The 25,499-nt window shown below is 40.9% G+C and overlaps 2 protein-coding genes across 8 annotated transcripts; both read left to right on the top strand.

Annotated features, from left to right (window-relative positions):
- The first annotated feature begins 4,621 nt into the window (after positions 1 to 4,621).
- Positions 4,622 to 10,458, top strand: LOC100711392 (zinc finger protein 2 homolog). 6 transcript variants are annotated; one of them, XM_019362357.2, is made up of 4 exons: positions 4,622 to 5,024; positions 6,696 to 7,156; positions 7,236 to 7,867; positions 8,324 to 10,458. In XM_019362357.2, the coding sequence occupies exons 3-4, from the start codon at positions 7,300 to 7,302 to the stop codon at positions 9,676 to 9,678; spliced, it is 1,923 nt and encodes a 640-aa protein (XP_019217902.1). In that variant the 5' UTR covers positions 4,622 to 5,024; positions 6,696 to 7,156; positions 7,236 to 7,299; the 3' UTR covers positions 9,679 to 10,458. The 6 variants fall into 6 exon arrangements, with proteins under 6 accessions (XP_019217902.1, XP_019217901.1, XP_019217900.1 ...); XM_019362356.2 differs by having other exon boundaries at positions 4,623 to 5,024; positions 6,696 to 6,834; positions 6,943 to 7,867; XM_019362355.2 differs by having other exon boundaries at positions 4,623 to 5,024; positions 6,696 to 7,867.
- A 5,834-nt stretch (positions 10,459 to 16,292) lies between these two features.
- On the top strand, positions 16,293 to 25,040 carry LOC102083040 (cilia- and flagella-associated protein 251). 2 transcript variants are annotated; one of them, XM_005453638.2, is made up of 6 exons: positions 16,293 to 16,677; positions 18,542 to 18,637; positions 21,988 to 22,083; positions 22,406 to 22,510; positions 22,731 to 22,867; positions 23,279 to 25,040. In XM_005453638.2, the coding sequence occupies exons 1-6, from the start codon at positions 16,484 to 16,486 to the stop codon at positions 24,592 to 24,594; spliced, it is 1,944 nt and encodes a 647-aa protein (XP_005453695.1). In that variant the 5' UTR covers positions 16,293 to 16,483; the 3' UTR covers positions 24,595 to 25,040. The 2 variants fall into 2 exon arrangements, with proteins under 2 accessions (XP_005453695.1, XP_005453694.1); XM_005453637.3 differs by lacking the exon at positions 16,293 to 16,677 and adding an exon at positions 17,142 to 17,558.
- Positions 25,041 to 25,499: the final 459 nt, after the last annotated feature.

The raw sequence follows: 25,499 nt of genomic DNA on the forward strand, positions 1-25,499 counted from the left end.
GATTCACTCTGATTATAACTCTAACTCTATTATTAGAGTTAGCTTTCACTGATTGAGCTTAACACCGATCACAGTCTTGTTTGAAATTAGTATTTTCTTATCATTAATCTTTAAATCACTTCTGTCTACTAACCTGTCTCCTGCGTCTTTCTGTGCAAACCTAACTACAAGATTTGTCAGAGATTTCTTTTAATAGCTTTCTTCTTTATAAGGCAAGCTATCAAAGGTGATGTGACTAGATAGACGTAGTCAAAGGAGTTTGCAAAGAAAAGCGTCTGGACTTCTTTGAGTTGCTTGAAGACGTTTCACCTCTCATCCGAGAAGCTTCTTCAGTTCTAAGGTCAAATGGCCGAGAGTCCCAGATTTAAACCCAGTGGGAGTATCCCCCCAAGGAGGGACAAAGGACCCCCTGGTGATCCTCTAATCACATGCGCCAAGGTGTGAAAGTGGGTGTGGGACCTAATCAGCCAGGGTTTCAGGTGAGCTCATTGTGAAACCTGGCCCCACCCTATCATGTGATTTCCTGAGGTCAGATGGCCCAGGATGTGAGTGGGCGTTAAGGCGTCTGGGGAGGGAACTCAAAACTGGATTATAGATGGCAGACAGTTGGTGTCGTAAACCACCGCCTCTGTTCAAAGATGGTCGCTCACAGTGGACATAGATGGCCTCTTTCACTCCTCTTTCAAACCATCTGTCCTCTCTGTCCAATATGTGAACATTGGCATCCTCGAAAGAGTGACCTTTATCCTTAAGATGCAGGTGGACTGCTGAGTCTTGTCCTGTGGAGGTGGCTCTTCTATGCTGTGCCATGCGCTTGTGAAGTGGCTGTTTGGTCTCTCCAATGTAGAGGTCTGGGCATTCCTCGCTGCACTGTACAGCATACATGCAGTGAGGAATGCCCAGACCTCTACATTGGAGAGACCAAACAGCCACTTCACAAGCGCATGGCACAACATAGAAGAGCCACCTCCACAGGACAAGACTCAGCAGTCCACCTGCATCTTAAGGATAAAGGTCACTCTTTCGAGGATGCCAATGTTCACATATTGGACAGAGAGGACAGATGGTTTGAAAGAGGAGTGAAAGAGGCCATCTATGTCCACTGTGAGCGACCATCTTTGAACAGAGGCGGTGGTTTACGACACCAACTGTCTGCCATCTATAATCCAGTTTTGAGTTCCCTCCCCAGACGCCTTAACGCCCACTCACATCCTGGGCCATCTGACCTCAGGAAATCACATGATAGGGTGGGGCCAGGTTTCACAATGAGCTCACCTGAAACCCTGGCTGATTAGGTCCCACACCCACTTTCACACCTTGGCGCATGTGATTAGAGGATCACCAGGGGGTCCTTTGTCCCTCCTTGGGGGGATACTCCCACTGGGTTTAAATCTGGGACTCTCGGCCATTTGACCTTAGAACTGAAGAAGCTTCTCGGATGAGAGGTGAAACGTCTTCAAGCAACTCAAAGAAGTCCAGACGCTTTTCTTTGCAAACTCCTTTGACTACGATGACCTGGATGACTGAGAACCTTCACAGACATAGATAGACGTAGGTTATTTGTGTCGAAAAACTTTTGTTTTTTTTCATTGCATGTCATACCCAGGGACCACCTTGATCACTCCTCCTCTGTTGAAGCTAGACTGATTAAAGATGACCCCACACTTCATGGCACGTTTGCACCTGTGAGGGAAGCCCATGTCTGGCAGAATGCTCTGACTGTGAGCCATTACAATGGAAGCAATGCCTTAGAGATGAAGGAGATGCAGGGAGTGTACATCCTGCAGTTTGGGAAGTTAAAAGATCATCTTTCCTGTTTTTTCTGGAGAATTATGTCATTTGGTAAATGGACTTTTTTTTAAATAGCGTCTATCTACTCTACTTCAGCACTCAGAGAACTCTATACACTGTAACTCATTCATACAAACACTTTTCTCCAAGTATTTTATATCTAACATTCAGGGGTCAGTATCTTGCCCAAGGATACCTTGGCATGTAGACTTTATTTAATGCCCTTCTAAAGTGTATTCTATGCAGAGATGCTTCATGGTGCAAAACATCTTTGTTGTTTGTTATTTCATTCTGTTGTCATAAACAAAAATGCTTGTCTTTAATAAGTACTATTATTGTTATTATTATTTCTGTAAAACCTGTTAGCTGTAAAACTTTATAAATGTTTTGCTGGTGCCTGTCAGATCTGTTAGAGTCCTGGGTTTTTCTGACCCAGTGTTTTGAGTTCCTGTGTTTTTTGTCATTTTGTATTATGAATTATGTATGAAGTTCTCTTTGTTAGTCTCTAGTTTATTTCTATAGGGTCTAATTTCTTGTGGTCCTGGTTTAGTTCCCTGATTGTTTAGTAATTTCCCTCTGTATAGCTGACCACTGTGTCTCCTCATCCCGTCATGTCCGTGGTTTCTCTCGTGCCCCCTCCAGGCTGTCTCTGTGTCCTCCCTAGGGATGGGTACTGGTATCTGGTGACATAAACGGTAGTAACCAGACCGAAAAGCAGCGCACATTTTGGTGCTTTATTTCGGTGCTTTTTTTTCCTGAGATGTCATACACTTTGGATTCTAGCCAATCATTTTACCTTTCCAAGGATAGTAGGCGGGCCCAGGTACGTACGTTCTTTTAGAGCAGGGCTACAGATTAAAAATGCCCAAGGTGAAGCGGTCAAAAGTCTGGCTGTACTTCACAGCAAAAGATGCAAACTCAGCAGCCTGCAACAAGTGCTTTAAGCTGATACTGTGCAAAGGAGGTAACAGCTTGAATCTGATGAAACACCTGGCGACGCATAGCGTTTTTTTTTTAAAGCCGAGAAATGCACTGTATTTGATAGCTTGCTGCAAGACCTCACACCAAGCACATCTACTGCGGGTAGATCTGTGCAGCGGGTTAAATTAATGCACGTAAGGTGAACTAGCAAACACCGTCGTAGTTACATGCGGCTGTCTTCTTGTTTGATGGCAGATACTCCCTTCACCCTGGCCAAAAAGGCTAAAAATGACCAAAGAAAAAGTGGAAAACAGTTAAACATGAGAGGTTTTTGGACAAAGTTTGTGTTTTTTCCATTGTTTAAGCACTGCTTCCAGCCAAGAGGGAGACCATATATGCCCTATAGCTGCAGAAAAGGCTAACATTGTTATCTTTTTACAAAAAAACAGCTGAACATGAGAGGTTTTTGGACAAAGTTTGTGTTTTTTCCATTGTTTAAGCACTGCTTCCAGCCAAGAGTGAGACCATATATGCCCTATAGCTGCAGAAAAGGCTAACATTGTTATCATTTTACAAAAAAACAGCTAAGAGGTTTTTGGACAAAGTTTGTGCTCTCCATTCTTTGAGCACCATTTAAGCACTGGCACCGTTTCAAAAGTACTGGTTTGGCACCGGTATCGGATAAAACCTAAACGATACCCATCACTAGTCCTCCCCGTTTTGTCACGTGTGTAATTGCCCTCAGCCATGTCTCCCCAGCTGTTCCCTGTTTGCCCCGTTCTCCTTGTGTATTTATTGTCTGTGCTCACCACCTTTCGTTGTCGCATCGTCCCCTCATGCTGTGTGTTTTCCACCATGCTTCCTAGTTTCTTGTGCCCAGTTTAGCTCCCTAGTGTCTTCAGTTTTTTGGTTTGAGTTTCATGTTTGTAGTTCCTTGTGTTTAATTTTGGTATTAGTATGATCCCTCAATAAAACTGAGTCCTGCGTTTGGGTCCTATTTCCTGCCTGCTGCACAGCGACAAGATCAGTTTAACAGATGCATGAAGCTGCTTGAATAATTTACAAAACCCCAGTTTTTAAGCAGTTTTATATCCTTAATGACACATCATATCCTGCATGTGTGTCTACAATCCCTGTGTGTTCTTTTTGTTAATTTAAAGTGATTAAACATGTTTTTTTCCCTTGTTAATAACTGTTTGTCATCAGTGATTTGGAACTTGCTTTTTGTCTGTATTTTTTGTCAGTATGTATGTTCGTAATTAAAATTGTATTCTTATCAACTACTTTCTTACCCTTCATTGATATTTTTTCTCCACTTAATTAAACTATCTCCAAAATGATTCAAAACTGAGAGATTGTGTAGAAACACTGAAAATGATGTCTTATGATACAAGCATATGGTCGCCTACTCAGAACCACAGCTGTTAGCAGCTAAGCAGTGGGATTGGGTTAACTGGTGATTCTAAATTGCTCATAGGTGTGAATGTGAATCTCTCTGTGTTAGCCCTGCGACAGACTGGTGATTCGTTGAAGGTGTACCCTGCCTCTGGCCCTAAGATAAGTTCTCTTATAGGAGATATTAATCAGTTTTATCTTATCTTATCTTAAGCAATATTTAAGCATTTCAAATTATTTCCACCTACAAGATTAAACATCATTAATCCATAACTTTGATCCAATAATATAAATTATAATGTTTATTATTCTGTCTAATGAGTATGCTTGCTTCACGTACTTTAATTATATTTGCCTAAATCTTTAGTACTCTTAATCTATTTCAGTAAGACTGCGGCTTTTACTTAAGTTAAAGTTTAGAGAAAACATGAGGCTTGAATGCTGCCCCCCCCCCCCCCCCCCCCCCCCCACACACACACACACACACACACACACACACACACACACACACCAACCAAGAATAATGTGTTGTAAAACGAGTGTAGGAACCTTCGTGTGCTTGTACTGAGTTGCAAGGGGGAACAAAACAAAGATCGGACTCACTGGCATGTAGCTTATGGAGACGTTATGGAGAGGATGCTCATCCCTCGGTATGTTTTTTGCGAACCGTGTTGTGTTCTGTGAATTTTGAGGAGCCACAAGCTGACAAACGGAGGACCTCAGCGTTTAATAAACTCACTGGAGCGCGAATCTGAGCCGCCAATGAAGCCAAAACACGAAGATGCGGAAGTAAATGTGGAGGGGCTGCCGCAGGAAACCAGAGTGAACATCGGTGCTGCCTTCCCCAGGTGGACAGCACTGAAGAGGGACAAATGTTTCCAGACTGACGCTGAACTTGCGTGTTTTCTGCTGGACAGGTAACCTCTGCTACCTATGGCGGAAATATCTAAACCCCGTTGGGATGCAGATCGTACGTACAATGCTCCAAAAGTTTAAACTCAGACTTGGGGTGTAACAGGTGTAAATGAAACCTTTGCGTCATGATGCTTTTCTTGGGTATGTGTATCAGTGTGAGGTGAAGTCACTCTGGTATAAAGGGCAGATTGGAGCCCGTTTTTAACTCTGAAGGTTTTATGCTCAGTATCAGTCTGTTCAGCATCAGCTGCATCTGTCTGTGACAATAACTTTCTTCTGTAGGCCTGATTGGGGCCAGTTTTCAGCTCAGGAGGTTTATAGACAAATATGTTGGGAGTCCAAAAGCAGCATAATTTCATTTAGCAGGAAAGTAGGGTTAAAGTGTTTTGGGTTTTTGTTCATAACTAAAAGCAAAGTGGAGTGGGAGAAAGATAGGTCGATGCCTTAACCAATAATCTGTAGTGAAGAGAGAGTTTAGGATGAAAGCAAAGCAGTCAATTTACAGGTCGATTTACATTCCTACCCTTACCTGTGACCATGAGCTCTGAGTAGTGACCAAATAAATAAGCTTTCCTCTGGAGTGTGTCTCCCTTAGAGACAGGGAGAGGAGTTAGGTGATTGGGGAGGGACCCAGAGGAGATACTGTAGCTACTCTTCCACATCAGTATTCAGTTTGATCTGCTATTGAATAATCGTATTTTATTTTTTTTAGACATGTTTTTCCTTTAAATATTAATTTTATACATCAGGCAGATTTGGATATCTGGATTTTATGTTGAATTCAAGTCTGTCTTTGCTTTAATTTGTATATCATTTCTATCACTCATTATTTTCTGCTTAATGGTTATAAAACTATTTATTGAGGAAGTGTTTGACTACTGCAGGCTGAATATCATTTTTTTAATATTCTTTTTTTCATTTCTTTAAATAACTTTTTGAAAAAGTGTTTCCATAAAAGAAATTATTAAAGCTAAGGTGTTTAAGCCCAAAAATAATTTTTTAAAAAGACAGCATTTGTCCGATGTGCAGTAAAAAGCTTCTTGACAGTCACTCAGGCACTGTTAACAGCAAAGTGTGACAGGCAGGACCCAGATTAACTTGATATACATTCGTGAACATATGTATACGTATCACAACACAGCACTTTTTTCCGTTTGTCCTCTAATGTGGAGACTTTTGAAAACGCTCCTGTGTTTTATTTTGATAATTCTGTCCTGCAAGGATCACCACTTCTGTCAGACAGATGTAATAACATTGTTTCCGTCACTTATTCAAAGATTTAAAATTAGCATTTAAAACATTTTCCAAAGTATCCCACTAGTATAACTTATTTTCTGTTTTCTTCTCCTTTAAAAAAAAAAGCTTTTCCAAAAACACATTCAGAGTCATGCAGAAAAAAGAATTTCCCCAAAAGATGTTTCATTTTGTATTTTACTGACACAGTCCTGAAGTGACAAAGCTCAGATCTCTATGTGTGTGGACTTTCCTTCATATCAGACACAAAACCGATGCTGTACATTCACAGTGTGGGCCTTTTTATCTTTCCATGATTGTTATTTATTCTTGTTTTTTGCACACATGAGCTCACTGTTCCTTTAGGATAAATCATAATGAAGATGAATGGTATGTGACTGTGTTATTTAAGACATATCCTGTTGTTTTTCTTTATTCAGCTATGAGAGAAGTGCCACACCATCGTCTGCTATGAATGGAAAATTTTCAGATCTTCAGCAGCTGTTGCCAGTTAAAGAAGAGGTTCACTGGAGTCCTAGTCTGGACCAGCAGGACACAGACGTTCACCACAAAAATGAGGTACATGAGGGAGAACAGTTTGATGGCCTGGTTGAGGTTGATATCACCAGGTTTCCAATTAGTCCTGTGAAGAGTGAAGATGATGATGAGAAACCTGACTCCTTGCAGCTTCATCAAAGGCCTCTGACCAGCTGCTCAGATAAACAAATGAAAGCAGAAATTGATGGAGAGGACTGTGGAGGACCAGAATCAGCCACTGACCCAAACCCACAACCGAGTCCTGATTCTCTTGAGATGGAAGTCAGCTTTGGTGATAAATTACAGAAACCTGAAACTGAAGATAGTGATGATGGTAGAAAGAAGAGCAGGACACTTGAGTCAGGTGAAAATGAAGATCTGGAATTTAACAGTGCCAACACATCCTTCAACTGCTCTGACTGTGGTAAACATTTCCTTTACAGGCAATCTCTTCAGAGACATGTGACAAGTCATTTGGAAAAAAGGACAAATAAAAAATGTTTTAAAATGAAGCAAAATCCAGATTCACAGATTGCTGGCCACACAGGCGAGAAACCATTTCGCTGTAACGTTTGTGAAAAAACATTTAAACATCAGTATAATCTCTATAGACATTTGAAAATCCAGACTGGAAAGAAACCATTTAGTTGTGGTGTTTGTAATAAAACATTTTCACAACTCTGGGACCTGAAAAGACACAAGATTTTCCACACAGGAGAGAAACCCTTTAACTGTAGTATGTGTGGCAAAAAATTTACACAGAGGATGCATTTTAAGAGACATATGAGGGTCCACACTGGGGAGAGACCGTTTGGTTGTGATGTTTGTGGTAAAAGATTTAACTGTAAGAGAAACCTAAAGACACACATGAGAATTCACACAGGAGAGAAACCATACAGCTGTGATATTTGTAATAAAAGATTTTCACAACCAGGAATTTTGAAAAGGCACAGGAGCATCCACACAGGAGTTAAGAGCCTTCGACCAGCTGAACCAAGACGTCTTAGTTTGATGGCACTCGTGACGCCATCAGCTGCTTCAGAACTGGTGCAGACACAAGTCTTGAACAGAGTAGGTAAGTGAAGCACATTCATGTGCATTTGTTGCAGCGTATTAACATATGACTCGTATGGCTTATCAAAACGCATTATTTTCACAATAGTGTATAGCAGGTCATTGTCCTTTCTTCCAAAGGATTTGGGATTTTCTGACAGTGGTGATTTACTCCAAAAATACACTGTCTGCAGCTGCATGACATTCTGGCTCTGACACAGCCAGGATGATGCTTCTCGTTCCAACAGATGTTTCACAAACATCCCAGAACTGACACGCTGTTCCATTTGCTTAAAATAGACTTTTTTTCTTTTTTTTTTTTAACTGAAGCCATGTCAAGCTGCACAGATCAGTTGGGGAGGGCAGGCAAGTAGCCAGAGGAGTGACAGGGAGAATGCACTACATAATGAAAATAAAAGAACCCACACATGCTAAACACTCCAGTCTATGGACATTTGTGTTTCTGGGTTCCCTGCAGATATTCAGCAGACGTTCCTGATTAAAGACAAGTTTCCCTCGAGCCCCTGTGTGGACCAGCAGGACTCAGACCTCTACCAGATAAAGGCAGAACAGGAGGAACTCTTCATCTGTCGTGAGGGAGAGCACCTTAATGGGCTGCAGGAAACTGATATCACCAGGTTTCCAGTCACTGCAGTTCGAGTGAAGAGTGAAGATGATGAAGAGAAACCTGACTGCTCGCAACTGAATCAAGACAACAATGATTCCGAGCCTCCAAGCAGCTGCTCAGACAAACAAATAAAGTCAGAAACTGATGGAGGGGGCTGTGGAGAGACAGACCCTGACAAAAACCAGTCTGGTCATTTAAAACAAAATACTGATGGAAAAGTTTCTGACTCTTGTGAAACCGAAGTCAGTATTGATGATGATGATGATTGGCAGGAGCCTTTGACAGACTCTGGACCAGAAACTGAAGTCAGTAGCAATGGTTGGAAGGACGGCAGGGCTCTTGATTCAGGTGTAAAGTGTAAACGGTCTCTTCAGAAACGTATGATCAGTAGTTCAGGGATAAGGTCTTCATGCTGTTTAGCTAATAAGAAATGCTTAAAAGTGAACCGAACTGATTTAGAAGGAATCCAAACAGAAGATAAACCATTTGGCTGTGATACTTGTGGACAAAGATTTAATCAAAATGCACATCTAAAGACGCACATGAGAATCCACACAGGAGAGAAACCATTCTGCTGTAACATTTGTGAAAAAATATTTAGACATCAATACAACCTTAACAGACACATGAGAGTCCACACGGGAGAGAAACCATTTAGCTGTGGTGTTTGTGGACAAAAATTTAACCGTAACACAAATCTTAAGACGCACATGCGGATCCACACGGGGGAGAAACCATTTGGTTGTGGTCTTTGTAGTAAAAGATTTTCACAGCCTGGGGATCTGAAAAGACATAAGAGTGTCCACACAGGAGAGAAACCATTCAAATGTAGCATTTGTAGTAAAAGATTTACGCAGAGGATTCATTACAAAACTCACATGAGCGTTCACACAGGAGAAAGACCATTTGGTTGTGATTTGTGTGGCAAAACTTTTAACAGAGAAGGAAATCTGAAAATCCACAAAAGAGTCCACACAGGGGAGAAACCTTTTGGTTGTGATATTTGTGGACAAAAATTTAACCAAAGCACAAATCTGAAGACACACATGAGAGTCCACTCTGGAGAAAAACCCTTCCACTGTAGCATTTGTGGAGAAAGATTCACGCGAGAGGGAAGTCTGAGGAGACACATGAGACGCCAGGGAATGAACCATTTGATTGTGGTGAAAAGTTTACCTGACAGTAATCATAATGTAATTAAATGAATATTTTTTAATTTATGTTGACAAAACATATATAATGCAATGGTGGTTTTTCAGTATTTCTAATTATGTTATTTATTATAAATCTCTAAATTATATAATATTAAACAATAAAACTGGGGGGAGAACTGGTCTGACAGTGCTTCCGTTTTTTTGTGGGGTTTTTTGTGTACATTTCAAACAAATTGATTAATGTGTGCTGCTTGCAGGTTCTCGGACGTACGGCATTTTAAATTATTTTAGTGTTAAAAAGGAAATGGAAGAAAGACTGGGACCTTTTCGTCATTGTTGCATGACAGAAATGCTTTCAACAATTTAAAATTTTATGATTTATCCGAGGCCGGGTTGCGGCCTCGGATAAAGCGGATGAAGATGGATGGATGGATGATTTATCACACAATGTAACCAGGTAAAGGTGCCGTTCTTTTTGCCAGAAACCTTTCCTGCAGCTTCCTTCAGTGCTAACATATTATATTTTCAGTTTTCTAGGTTCAAGTTCCTAACCCTAACCCACAGGGGGAAGTTTGTTGGCTATAGAATCAGTTACATTTAGGAAAAGATGATTTGGGTTCAAATAAATTTTAGGGGTTTTTTGTGTCTGAAATTCTAAGAAGGTATTTTCTTTTTCAAATGTGTTTTGAGTGGCAAAATAGGCTAACGGATTTTGAACAGAGCCTCCGTAGTACTCTTCATTTGACCTGCTGCTCTACAAATTTTGGAGGGTTAATGGCATCAAAAAATAATTTTTACATTTCTAAGTAAAATTAAAAAGAGTACAGTGAATAAAGTGTCTGATTCTTTGGCTCTTTTGCTTCTCTTTGGCTCTCAGCGAAGGCGGTCGCACTTTTCTCCTCTCCTCCTTACCCTTATCTTCCCTGCTTAGCCTCTGTGTCCTTGTCTTGTCTCGTGTGCATTACTTTCCCTGGAACAGTCTCTCACTGTCGTTCTCTAAAACCTAAAAGAATTATGGATTTGATCAACTGGTCTCTGAATGCTATTGACACCCTTTTCTCAATGAGAAGTCTGGGCTCGGGAGAGCCTGAGTGCCCTGGAGGGACTTTCCCTGCCGGATACACGATGGACGGGTGGCAGACCTGGAGGGTCGTGTGCCTGGCGGGACTGTCGATCGAGGATGCTGAAGATATCTACCTATTTGGAACCATGATAACAGGGTTCTTGCTGATCGGAGCTGGCCTGGCCCTGGTTTATCAGAGAAATAAGAAAGCGGAACCAGCTGTTCAAACCGCCCCAAGGCTGCCCACTGGAATCGAAGCGATGGGACGAGGCCCGACCTCTCACAACAAACGGAGCATGGTTAACACCTTGGAGACGCTTACAGCTGCTGTAAAGGCTCAAAACAACACCATTGAGCGTATGGGGGGATACATCAGAGAGAGGCCTGCTCAAAATGAGACCCTTGAGCGACAGTTGGATCATATTGCAGAACGGATCACTGCAGCTGTGAGGTCTCAGAATCAAAAGAATGACAACAACACGGAAAAGAAGTTTGATACCATCATGGGGAGGCTCGCGGCTCTCCAACAGGAGATTGAGGGACCAGCGTCGGAGTGTTAAAGAGCAGCTTGACATTCTCCTGGCCTGCTCGCATGAAAAATCAACAAAACCAATATCGAAATGCGGACATCACCACGGCGCCAGCTGCAGGCCCAAGGCTGGAGCCGAACAATTACTCCCTGATAACGACTGTGATGACTATTCTTCCCATCCCAAGGCCACCTGGATCGGCTGGAGGACTGTTTACTTAGCCTGATAGGGCGAAGGACAGTGTCTCTGCTGAACTATGGACACGCAGACACATACACTTACACTGATAAGCACTCACTGATCCCCCTCCCCTCCCAACGTCTTCGATGCTTCCCCCCCCCCCCACCCAATGATGTGGACAGCGGGTCAGCTGGTGGCGCAGTCGAAAGGTTGCAGCAGTCCCAGATCAGATGTGCACACTGTGTTTATTGTGTTATGATATCCCCCTACCCAACCCTGTGGCTTGTCATGTCTTTCATAATGTTGTGCTGTGGTTATTCATGTGCTTTTTTGTGCAGAGGAGTTTTTTTGTTTCCTGCTCCCGTGCTGTCCTGCCATGGAAGCACAGCATGAGAGGTGGTCTCTTTTTTTCTTCTTGTACCGTCCCGTTGTTGTGTACATTTCAGTGTTCTTTCTGCAACGCTACCGATCTCCGACTTGTAACCCCCATGTGATGTCTGTGTACTGTGTGTAAGGTCGGGGGGGGTCCCATCTCACTGCAGGGCAACCTGCTCGTGACAAATAAAGCTGATTCTGATTCTGATGTATCCAAAGGTCAGCCTGTGTGAAAAGACAGGGCTTATGTAAGTTAAAGCACTGATTATTGAACAGTCTATGCTTTTGCGACTGTGGTTTTAGAACAGACAACAGGCATCTACATCAATTCACGAGATCCAGCCCTAACTATATGCTTTAGCAAAAAGGAAAGTTTGGAGCCTAATCTTAAAAGTAGAGATGGTGTCTGTCTCCCGTAACTAAACTGGATATTGTTTCCAAAGAGGAGGGGCCTGAAAACTGAAGGCTCTGCCTCCCATTCTACTTTTAAATACTCTAGGAACAACAAGTAAGCCTGCAGTGTGAGAGCAAAGTGCTTTAATGGGGTGATATGGTACTACAAGGTCATTAAGATAAGATGGGGCCTGATTATTTGAGACCTTGTATGTGAGGAGCAGGATTTTGAATTCAGTTCTGGATTTAACAGGAAGCCAATGAAGGGGAGGCATTATAGGAGAAATATGCTTCCTCTTTCTAGTCCCTGTCAGGACTCTTGCTGCAGCATTTTGAATTAATTGAAGGCTTTTCAGCGAGTTTTTAGGGCATCCTGATAATAATGAATTACAGTAGTCCAGCCTGGAAGGACTAAATGCATGAACTAGTTTTTCAGCTTCACTCGGAGACAGGATATTTCTAATTTTAGAGATATTGCACAAATGGAAGAAAGCAGTCTTACATATTTATGTAATATGTGCAGGACATACTGTATCCTGGTGAATAATGACTCCAAGGTTGTTCACCGTGTTACTGGAGGCCAAGGTAATGCCATCCAGAGTAAGAATCTGGTGAAACCATATATCTAAGATTTTCAGGGCCGAGTATGATAACCTCAGTTTGATCTGAATTTAAAAGCAGAAGGTTAGAGGCCATCCAGGTCTTTATGTCTTTAAGACATTCCTGTAGTTTAAATAATTGGTGTATCTTATCTGGCTTCATGAATAGATAAAGTTGGGTGTCATCTGTATGCTATTCCTTCTGATGATACTGCCTAAGGCAGGGGTCTCGAACTCCAGTCCTTGAGGGCCGGTGTCCTGAAGGCAACTGTTGGTGTGATTTGGCGCTGTATGAACAATAGATGCACTAGAGGGGAAACAGTGGCACCGCCTCCAAAGCTGGAATGTTTTTACAGGTGGAAGTCATTCTTGTTTTTTTCCTCTACATCTTTTCTGACTGTCCTGAAACTTTTCCATGTGTCCCTGTTGCAACACACCTGAATACATTTAGTAGGTCATTAGCAAGACTATAGAACTTGACTGAATGCTGAGGTTGCTATTCAGCCATTTGATTTATGTTACAGCAGCTCATGAGTGAATGAACATGGTGCAATAAAAGTACTTTTAGAAATACATTTTTCCAAACACTTATATTTACTTAAATTTACTTGAGTAGGGTTAGGGGTTGCCACTTCAGCATGCAGTCAAGTTTGTGAGTAAATCTGTTTGGCTGAGATTAAAGTTATAGTTTTAGTTATAGTTTTCACACAGCTGAATAAACATGAAACAGAAAACTGATTAAACAGAAGTGTGAAATGGTAGAGGATTTACTCCAATGTCCTGTTATATATTAGCAAGCAAGGAGCAGATGGCTGAGTTTATTAAACTCCACCGAGACAGCTGGTGATGCAATTCTGAAGGCTAGACCGTCCCATTTCACAGCCTCGCACTTCCAGCCTTCTCGGTCTTCGAAGGACCCGGCCCATGTAGAGCACGAAGGCCGGGTCCTCCGAAGGATGCAGCCTAGCTTTTGAGACATAGCTACAGTGTACTTTCAAGAACAGTTTCCCATCAAAAATCTAAATTTTCTGTATTATTCGCTTGCTTATTACGCACCACTCTACCGTTGTTTACAGCGCAGTCGGCCACTGTGTTTTTGTTTTGTTTTGTTTTGTTTTTCAAAAATGACCTCAGACAAGAAAGCCTCATTTCTGCTGTTCAGTACTGAAGAAATTTAAACTTTTTAAATTATGCCAAATTGCAAAATGCTTAGCTGTGTCTCTAATGAAACCTCTGTAACTTTGCTCTGTTTCACTTCAGCAGCATCAGGTAATGATCCCATGTCGATTCATGGCTTTCTTCAGTTTTTGTTCTACTGTAGAATATTTTTAAGGTTATCTCACTTATCTGCTATAAAAAGCCAGGCCAGGAAAATCTCCTTCATGTTCTTTTGTTTTATTACTTTGACACAAAGGCATCTGCTGTGATGCTCACACCTCTGATGAAGTCTCACAAGCGTCAGCTTTGTTTTTATACATAGATATAAAAATATAATATACTAATATAGAGATATGTACTGATAAATGATCAGAATTATAATATTTCTGACCATCTGAGTTAAAGTTGAATCGAATCTAATCGGATTGAATTGAATCGGGACCTTGTGAATCGGAATCAAATTGATTATAGAAATCAAAATCAATACCCAGCCCTACTCTGGCTTCCTCACACAGTCCAGAGATGTACTGTACTTATTGATACAACTGGTGATTCTAAATTGGCTGTGGATGTGAGGTGCTGTATGAGTGGTTAAAATGTGACTGATTATGCTGCCTTGATGACATTAAACAGTGGATGTCTTTAAAAAAAATTTAAAATTAAATGAAAAAAAAACAAGAGTCACTTTTTGGTAACTTTGTTAATAATCACATTGGCGGTGCTCTGGGCCCCTTATCTTCCTATTGTAAGACAAATGTAAAAAACCACGTACCTTGATGGTTCCTTCAAACTGTGTAGGCAGGCGAGCGCAGTAGTCCAGTCCAATCTTTTTTTCATTTTAGACAGCTAATCAAGGTTAAGCCATACCTTTCAGCTAATGTCTTTGAATGTGTTATTCATCTGTTCATTACTTGCAGACTGGACTACTGCAATTCTTTGTACTTTGTTTGTACTTTATTGTCTCCAGTTAGTGCAAAATACAGCTGCTTGTTTTCTAACTGGCACTAAACGGAAGGAGCGTGTAACCCCAGTTTTGGCCTCTCTACACTGGCTTCCTGTTCCTTACAAGATCCAATTTAAACTCTTACTTTTTGTTTTTGAGTCACTTAATGGCTGAGCCCCTTCGTATCTGGCTGAGCTCCTATTTATTTATGCTCCAGAAAGAACCATGAGGTCCAAATATCGAAACTAAACTTAACTATTCCACGGACTAAACTTGCGTCTCTTGGTGACAGAGCCTTCTCTGTGGCAGGTCCCAGTCGTTGGAATAGTTTTCCTCATAGTATTAGATCTGCACAAAGACTCAAACATTTGAAATCGTTACTAAAGACACTTTTTATGGTCTGGCTTTGAACACACTTTGAGCTAAACATTTTGATTTTAACACCCTTAGTTGTTGTCGTTGTTGTTTTTATTGACTTATTTAATCTACTTATTAGGGTTTTTTTTCTTTATTTTACTGCATCATTGTTTTGCATTTTATTTATTTTAGTGGCATTTTACATTGCTGGGCACTTTGTGCAGCTTGAACTGTTTAGAAATGTGCTATAGAAATAAACTTGACCTTGACCTTGACTTGTAGTGTCATTTCTATATAAATACAAGTACCTTACACTGAACCACATGTTGAAAAGTGTTTCAAATTTAAGCTTTTTGGTTGTGTAATCATATTTTACAACCCACTTTTTACTGTTATAATCACACCTATAACATTACATCCAATCCTGTTAATCTGCTGGACACACCTTTTTCTTTAGAAGCATTGTTTTGACGACAAAGAAGTGTATATTTATGTGTTTTATACCCTGGACGGATCCTTTAGAGATGTAACTGACATGTACTCAAAATGGTACTTTTTACAGTTTTTGTGGCGTTAACATACTTCCATTTCACTGAGTTATAAGTACTTTCTGCTTGTGCTCCTTTCAGTCCAATACACTTATTTTAAAAACATGCGTTAAGTGGAGTCGGTCCCCAGGTGGTGTATGGATGCTTCCCGACGCTCCTTATACTCACGATCAGTAAAGAATATGTTACCATAACTTTCTTATCTTAATGATTTAGATCATTTATGCATTTTTCCCTGCTAATGAATCATTAATATTTTACTAAGCCATTTTAGATTCTGTAATAACTTATTTTTGGTATTTTAGAGAAAACTGGTCTCACTTTGCGTTGAGGCTCTTATTTTATTCACCTTTCAAACTTTGTAAACAGCTCTCTTTTTATTCAATTTGAAATTTTTACAAATGGAAACCTGCCTTCTTTTTTAATTATTTGATATTGGATAAAGATCAGATTATCTGAGTGAGCTACACACCCTTTACCAGGTCACACCCAGAAAGGGCACTACTGCCGGGTAAAATTCAGGGGTAGGAACTTTCTGTTGGGGGATGTGTGTTGCAAGGGGGAACAAAACAAAGTTCGGACTGAGCGGCACGCTGCTGTTTTGGTCATGTGCTAGTCGTAAAGTTTTTATCGTCCTCATGGAAGAATCGTCGCTTGTGCCTTAACTTTTTGTGGTGTCGTGGGGAGTTTGAGTGTCCGCATTTGGAAAAATGCAGGATCATAATTATTATTTCTCAGGAGAAAAGATCAAGGACGTGCTGGCGAACAAGCTGGGGCACGAAGAGGAAAAACTCCTGGAAGAAACGAAAGTGTTCTTAGGCGTCGCCTTCTCCAGGTGGACCTCGCTGAAGAGGGACAAAAGTTTTCAGAGTGATGCCGAAGTGGCCTGCTTTCTGCTGGACAGGTAATTCAAGTTGTGCCTGGAAGCGACGCGTGAATCGGTGTTACTGTTAGAAAAATTACTTTACGAAGTGAGACACATAGCGTAACAATTACGTTTATTTGCATGCGAGGAAGCAGTGTTAACGTCCCTTCGAGCCTCTTTATCTTTCCAACGCTGTGCTGGGAACAGAAACGTGTGAGACGCTTTTACAGGAAACACAGTTAGCTACGTGGTGTACTAGTACAGGCGTATTCAACTAGGATTTAGAGATCAAGCAACATAGAACTGTACATACACACATTATAACCACTGAAACATGATAACTGTGCATGTTCAAATGAAAACACAAATGAAGGGTGAAAGCTGTGAACAGTTTTAGGGGCTCATTTTGTTCCGCTCTTTTAATCAACTCCCCCACTTGTTTGCTCGTTAAGATAATTGAGCTCCAGCTTGTCCTTCCAGGATTTTTAACCCGGGCTTACATGTGGAGGTGCTCATTCATGAGCTGGGATGATATTTAGCTTTGAGCATGTTCACTGTGGAGAAAATTGCGTGGCTTTTTGTGTGCAGCCATTGCTCTGTTTTCAATGTCCACTTTTCTTTTTGCACAGAACGTTTGTTCTTTATTTTTCTCTCCGTTTTTCTCAGCTATCTCCGGCGCACTCGTCTGTATCGATCCCTTTCTTTTTCTACATGTATCGCGTTCTTTCTGCCGTCTTCTCTTATCTAATCACAAAGCCCCTTTTTCTACAGCCCAGTAATGGCGGTTTTATTTTCGTGAACGAGACGCTCTCATTACTCATCGAGTGGGTAGGGTTACTGACCAGCCAATCGGTGGCATGCAGTCTGATGACGTCACATTTCAGTACCTGTTCAGATTGCTTGGAACCCCGGGAGAGCAGGTACTAAAAAAGTACTTGCTACCAGGTACTATGACCTAATGGAAAACCCTGAAAACCGTGCTGAGTCAATTTGACTAGGTACTAATTAAAAAAGGGCTTAACTCTGAGCTGTGGCACTGTAGAGTCCCATTATTTACCACCACCATTATTGCATTACACCTAAAGCTGCTACAAACGATTATTTTTGATAGTCGACTAGTCACCGATTATTTTTGCGATTAGTTGACTAATCACATCGTGCATCCGGACATAAACCATAAAGCTTATTGCACCAGCATGCATCTGCTCTTATATAACTATAATTAGCTTACAGCTTGAAGTGTTTACGGTATGTGCTAACTAAAAATAAAGACAAGGTGACAGTTTATTAAACTTTTAATGGAATTTGCAGATTGTCTCAGTGATGTTTAATAAACTTAGCCGTCTGCTCCTTGCTCACTAAAATATGATAGGACACTGGAATAAATTCTCGACCATCTCACATTTGTTTAATCAGTTTTCTGTTTGACGTTTATTCAGCTGTGTGAAAACTGTAACTTTAATCTCAGCCAAACAGATTTACTCAGGCACAAATAAAACACTGAAAAAAGCCAAACAACATTTTTATGTTATCTAAGTTACTTACAGTGGCTTGCAAAAGTATTCGGCCCCCTTGAACTTTCCCACATTTTGTCACATTACAGCCACAAACATGAATCAATTTTACTGGAATTCCACGTGAAAGACCAATACAAAGGGTGTACACGTGAGAAGTGGAACGAAAATCATACATGATCTGTATGAAAATCATACACGTTTGATCTGTACAACAGTGTTAGTTGTGGGTTAAATGTTGTTTCATTTGATTGATTCATATGATAGGAACAGTGAGAGAGGAAGGTGTGCGTTTATTATAAACCGTCTCTATGCTCCTCATTGTTAATGCCACCAGCAGTTGTGTCATGTAGAATTTAACATTTTGATGTTTCTGTTGTTTCCCCCAGCTATGAGAGAGTTGTGATGACATCATTGGCCACAAAGGAAAAGCCTTTACAAGTCCCAGCTCCAGCAACCAGTCATTCTTTCAATGGAGCCAACAGGCAAGTCCTTCCATGTCAAGAAACTCCATATGTTTTCATGAATACATATTCACGTTAGGGGTGCAACGATACACAAAATTCACGATTCGGTTCGGTTCGATACTTTGGTGTCACGGTTCGATATTTTTTCGATACAAAAAAATGTTCATGCCATTTTAATTTGTCATTTAGTAAAATTATAAATATATATTTTAACTCAAAAGTACAGTTTTTAAATTTAATGTTGCTGAAATGACAAAATAATAAAAAAAATAAATCTATCAGATCGAGAAATCACTCATCTTTGGAAAAGAGAGTTTATTACAGAGAAATGGCTCTTTCCAAAATAAAAGCTATACTATATGCTTCTTCTGGGGTATATTCTCAGCAGCATATTAAACATATCAGGTCCCCATGAGGAGAATCATGTGCTGACGGCTGTCTAAATGACTCGGGTAAAGTTTGTAGCATGCGTGCTTGTTGTTTTTGTCTGCTTCCACTTGTCTTTGCACTAGGATGATGTCGGCGTAAATGTGCAGTCATAATCGTTGTGTTCCCACGAGTGCTGTCAGCGTTACTCTCGTTAAAATGACACTAACGCCATAACACGGCAAATCTCCGTTAACAAGTTACCCCGGATCGCCCCGTGCTTGGGGCTGGACGGCGTCAACACGGTAACAAGCTAACTGCGCTAACACTAGTTCCCACCAATTGAGCATTGTGTGGCACATCCGACATACTGTTTTACTTTTGTCCATGACGTGCTTACCATCAGGGTCATGCTTCACATGAAAACCAAGATAGTTCCAAAGGCCGGATCTGAATGAGGGTGGGGGAGGTTCAATTTCTGGTAGCGTTGAGGCAGTTTGCCATGTTGCAACGAGCTTAACTTCTGTCTTGCTAGCTTGCGCTGCGCTCAGTGGATCTGCACTCGACAGTGCAACCTAGGCGGAGTAGTCGAACGCAGATCCACTGAGCGCTCAACACAGACAGCATCGTCAGAAGAAAAGTTGATAAAATAAATTAAAAATAAAGTATTGTTCGATACATATGCGTACCGAACCGAAAGCACTGTATCGAATGGTTCAATATCGACACGTGTATTGTTGCACCCCTAATTCACATATATGTACACTACCAGTTAAAAGTTTGGACACACCTTCTCATTTAATGTTTTTTCTTTATTTTCATGACTGTTTACATTGTAGATTCTCACTGAAAGCATCAAAACTATGAATAAACACATTTGGAGTTATGTAATAATTGAAAAAGTGTGAAATAACCCAAAACATGGTTTATATTTTAGATTCTTCAAAATAGGCACCTTTGCTTCATCAGGTTGTTACCTGAAATGGTTTTCCAACAGCCTTGAAGGAGTTCCCAGAGATGCTGAACACTTGTTGGCCCTTTTGCCTTCACTCTGCGGTCCATCTCATCCCAAACCATCTTGATTGGGTTTAGGTCAGGTGACTGTGGAGGCCAGGGCATCTGGCGCAGCACTCAATCACTCTCCTTCTTGGTCAAATAGCCCTCACACAGCCTGGAGGTGTCTTTGTCCTTTTGAAAAATAAATGGTAGTCCAACTAAACACAAACTGGATGAGATGGCATGTCACTGTAGGATGCTGTGGTAACCATGCTGGTTCAGTGTGCCTTCAATTTTGAATAAATCCCCAACAGTGTCACCAGCAAAGCACCCCCACACCGTCACACCTCCTCCTCCATGCTTCACAGTGGGAACCATGCATGTAGAGACCATCTGTTCCCCTTTTCTGCATCACACAAAGACACGGCAGGTGGAACCAAAGATCTCAAATTTGGACTCATCAGCCCAAAGCCCAGATTTCCACTGGACTAATGTCCATTCCTTGTGTTTCTTGACCCAAACAAATCTCTTCTGCTTGTTGCTTTTCCTTAGTGGTAGTTTCTTAGCAGCTATTTGACCATAAAGGCCTGATTCACACAGTGTCCTCTGAACTGTTGATGTAGACACGTGTCTGTTACTGTAGCTCTGTGTGGCATTTTCCTGGGGTGTAGTTAACTTGTGATTTCTGAGGCTCGTGACTCGGATGAATTTATCCTCAGCAGCAGAGGGGACTTTTGGTCTTCCTTTCCTGGGGTGGTCCTCATGTGAGCCAATTTCCTCGTAGCGCTTGATGGTCTTTGTAACTGCACCTGGGAACACATTCAAAGTTTTTGCAATTTTCTGGACTGACTGACCTTCAGTTCTTAAAGTAATGATGGACTGTTGTTTCTCTTTACTTAGCTGATAGTTTTTGCCATAATATGAATTCTAACAGTTGTCAAATAGGGCTGTCAGCTGTGTACCAACCTTATTTCTGCACAACACAACTGGTAGTCCCAGCCACATTTAGAAAGCAAGAAATTCCACAAATGAACCCTGGCAGGCACACCTGTGAAGTGAAAACCATTTCAGGTGACTATATCATGAAGCTCATTAAGAGAAGGCCAAGGGTTTGCAGTGCTGACTACAAAGCAAAGGGTGGCTACTTTCAGGAATGTAAAATATATGATATATTTGGAGTTATTTATCAATTTTTACTTTGCTACACAATTCCATACATCTTGCTTCATATATTTGATGTCTTCAGTATGTAGGTGAAGGAAAGATGTGAAGGGGAATTTATAAGCACTTAGAATGAGAATGCCGTTGTGTACTCCAGACTCTGTGATTATGTGATGGTGTTGAAACGACATTTTCCAGAAGATGGACTACAAAATGCACATCTTACTTCACCCCAACATGTTCTTACTGCATTGTTACAGCTGGTCTCAGAAACAATGGTGTGAAATGGAAAACACATTATTAACTTTGTGCTGTTCATTTTAAAAATGGTAAATGGCCTGTATTTGTATAGCGCTTTACTTAGTCCCTAAGGACCCCAAAGCGCTTTACACATCCAGTCATCCACCCATTCACACATACATTCACACACTGGTGATGGCAAGCTACATTGTAGCCACAGCCACCCTGGGGCGCACTGACAGAGGCGAGGCTGCTGGACACTGGCGCCACCGGGCCCTCTGACCACCACCAGTAGGCAACAGGTGAAGTGTCTTGCCCAAGGACACAACGACCGAGACTGTCCAAGCCGGGGCTCGAACTGGCAACCTTCCGGTTCGAGCCCTGGCTTGGACAAAATGTGTATTTATCAATGTTAAAAAGGTTCTGAGTTTCACAAATTAATGTGTGTTTTGATGTTTGATCTGTAGAACAGTGTTAGCTGTGGGTTAAATGTTGTTTCATTTGATTGATTCATATGATAGGAACAGTGAGAGAGGAAGGTTAATGCTACCAGCAGTTGTGTCATGTAGAATTTAACATTTTGATGTTTCTGTTGTTTCCCCCAGCTATGAGAGAGTTGTGATGACATCAGCGCCCACAAAGGAAAAGCCTTCACAAGTCCCAGCTCCAGCTACCTTTGGTACCACTCGTTCTTTCAACAGGTATGGCCTTCCATGTCTAAATTTATAAATGTTTTGCATATATTCAGGCTGCTAGTTTGGTTTTATGATGAATGTAATGCTGCATTTTGTTGCCCCTGGCTCAGAACTAACACACTTTGATACAGTCAGTTTTGACTTTTTCTTCCAACGTCTGTACACACAACCAATGGCATGAAATGAAACAAATTTATATTTAACTTTGTGCCGTTCAGTGTTGTAGGTTTAAAATAAACCACCTCTTGATATGCTCCTCATGGTTAATTCCAGCAGCAGTTGTGTCATGTAGAATTTAACATTTTGATGTTTCTGTTGTTTCCTCCAGCTATGAGAGAGTTGTGATGACATCATTGGCCACAAAGGAAAAACCGATACAAGTCATAGGTCCAGCTGCCTTTGGCACCACTCGTTCTTTCAGTGGAGTAAACAGGTAAGTCTTTCCTTGTCCAAATTTGTATATTTTTGTATATAGTCATGTATACATTTTAAAGATTTAATTCCATGGCTGCTCTAGCATCTGTTTTTGGATCAGTTGAGACCAACAGAAAACAGAAAAATGCGTAAACACAAAATTAGTATTTATAAGAACCATTAGTCTCACACGTTGTGGGGTATAACTCTGAATATCTCGATGGCTTATTGTTTTTCAGATTTCCATATCCAAGATTGCCAAATGGAGTGGGGATGCGTCCAGTGATGAACCTTCGACCAGCGGACCCCGGAATTCTCAAAATGGTTGTATTTGTACCTCCGCGAGCAACATCAGGGTTAACACAAGTCAGGAGAAGTAAGTATTAAATTATTTTTTATTTTATTGTAGCCTATTAAATTATGATTATTCCCACAAAATTATGTAAAAACTATTAGATGGCACAATAACTTAATATGTGATGGCACTAATTTACACATGGCTGGGGATTATTTTATCCATAAATGACTACAATTGACTGCTGCAACTGCTCTCTACTTTGTGATTTAAACTAAAGAAAGGTAAATATACAACAACTGTCAACTGGGTCCATCAGCTGTGAACTGGAACTGAGACTTTTTCACCAGTTTTAATAAAATAAATGCTGTTCTTGAATAATTTGTAATTTGAAAATCTTTCCAAAAATTGAAAATAAAAGGACACATTTCTAAATAATATTAAAACTGCAGACACACACTCATCCATTATCCACATCTGTGTTCAATGCAGATGCCCAAGATGCTCCACCTCAATTAAATGCTGGTCTGAAACGGTGGGTCATAGATCATCTCCAGCTAAAGAAAAAACAGGAAGAAGGGCCCACAAAGATGGAGCTGGAGGAGCGTCATATAGAGGAGGAGCAGGAGGAGCGTTGTATAAAGATGGAGCTGGAGGAGCGTCGTATAGAGGAGGAGCAGGAGGAGCGTTGTATAAAGATGGAGCTGGAAGAGCATCGTATAGAGACGGAGCTGGAGGAGCGTCATATAGAGACGGATCTGGAGCAGCGTCGTATAATAAATCAGCAGGAGGAGCGCCACGAAAAGGAGGAGCAGGAAGAATGCCACTTAAAAGACGAACACAAAGAACGCCAAATAAAGGAGGAGCAGGAGGAACATCACATAAATGGCGAAGAGGTTGAAGTGAATCTTAATAGGATAAAGGAGGCTGATATCGCCGGGTTCCTGCTCACTTCTGTTCATGTGAAGAGTGAAAATGATGAAAAGAAACCGCAGTCCCCACAACCTTATCAAGGCCCACCTCTCAAAAACAGGCAAGCGCAGACACAAAACAGAGGATCAGGTAAACGAATGAAAACAGAAACTGAGGACGATGGAGCAAGCAAACAGGCTAGGAACGCTCATCACAGTAGCTGTTTACCACAGAATACTAATGTACAGGCTTCAGACTTCACCGAGACTAAAGATGTTGCTGTGGGTGGTGATTGTGATAATTATTGGCAGGAGCCATTGTCTGCTTCTGAACCTGAAACTGAAGATGGCAAGAGTAAAAATTCTAACCTGCATCAATCTCTGTCAGAATCTGGATCTGAAACTGAAGACAGCAGCATTGATAATTATAACTTGCATGGATCTTCAACAGAATCTGGCTCTGAAACTGAAGATAGCAGCATCGATAATTATAACTTGCATGGATCTTCATCAGAATCTGGCTCTGAAACTGAAGACAGCAGCATTGATAATTATAACTTGCACGGATCTTCATCAGAATCTGGATCTGAAACGGAAAGCAGCAGCAGCAGCAGCAGCAGCATTGATAATTATAACTTGCATGGACCTTCATCAGAATCTGGATCTGAAACGGAAAGCAGCAGCAGTGTTGATAATTATAACTTGCATGGACCTTCATCAGAATCTGGATCTGAAACTGAAGGCAGCAGCAATGAAGATGATGGTAAATGGCAGAAACTGTTGTTAAACTCTGAATCTAAACTTGTAAACAGTGGTGCAAATGGAAAAAAGCGATTTCACACACCAGAGAAACCATTTCATTGTAAAATTAGACGTAAAACAAGTAAAATATTTTAATAAACCAAAACAGATTACTTAAGACACATAGGACAGGACAAACAGTTTGCAGCTTTTGTAAAAAAAAAAAAAAAAATAAAAATAATAAGGTTAAAGTGTCAGATGTAGGGGTTCACATGGGGCCGAGAGAGACCATTTAGTTGTAGCGTTGGCACAAAGCCACATGACTGATGACATGATTTATTACATATTTTTAGTGTTATGGTCATTGGTGTTTCTGATGGCTTTCTAGCATGCACGGAAGAGTAGGAAATTTGAACAAGGGGTTATCTTATCACATTCATGTTTCTAAATTGCTGAATAGTTAGTTGATCAGTACAAGAGAATAATTCCAGATGATGCTGTGTACATGGTCTTTCAGTAATTATTAGTGGCAGTAATCTGATTTAAACCATTTTTGTTGATGATGGCTAAGGTAACATCAATAAAGCACACTGAGAAACTGCCTCCATGCTTTTTCTTTACTGGAGCCTATCCCAGATGTTACAGGTCAAGAGAAGTGGGTACACTTTGAATAGGCTGTCAGCCTTTAAGGTGGAAGTCATTAAATTGTGATGTGACCAAGTTTTCTTATCTAATCTCCAACCTTCCCTTTGTGGAAAAAACCCCCCCAAAAAAACCAAAACGTATATTAAAAGAGTAGTTGTAAAACAGCTAACTGATCAGCTGCAAAGGAATGGTTTGAGTTTCAGTCAGGTTTCAGAGCTCATCACACTACAGAAAACAGCTGTACAGGGAGAGTCCTGATGTGTTCAGTTTTTTCAGAAGGAAGTACAGGAGAAATGTCTGTTGTTAAATGGTAAATGGCCTGTATTTGTATAGCGCTTTACTAGTCCCTAAGGACCCCAAAGCGCTTTACACATCCAGTCATCCACCCATTCACACACTGGTGATGGCAAACTACA

This window comes from Oreochromis niloticus, linkage group LG8 (genome assembly GCF_001858045.2).
Source record: "Oreochromis niloticus isolate F11D_XX linkage group LG8, O_niloticus_UMD_NMBU, whole genome shotgun sequence".
Taxonomy (NCBI): Eukaryota; Metazoa; Chordata; class Actinopteri; order Cichliformes; family Cichlidae; genus Oreochromis; species Oreochromis niloticus.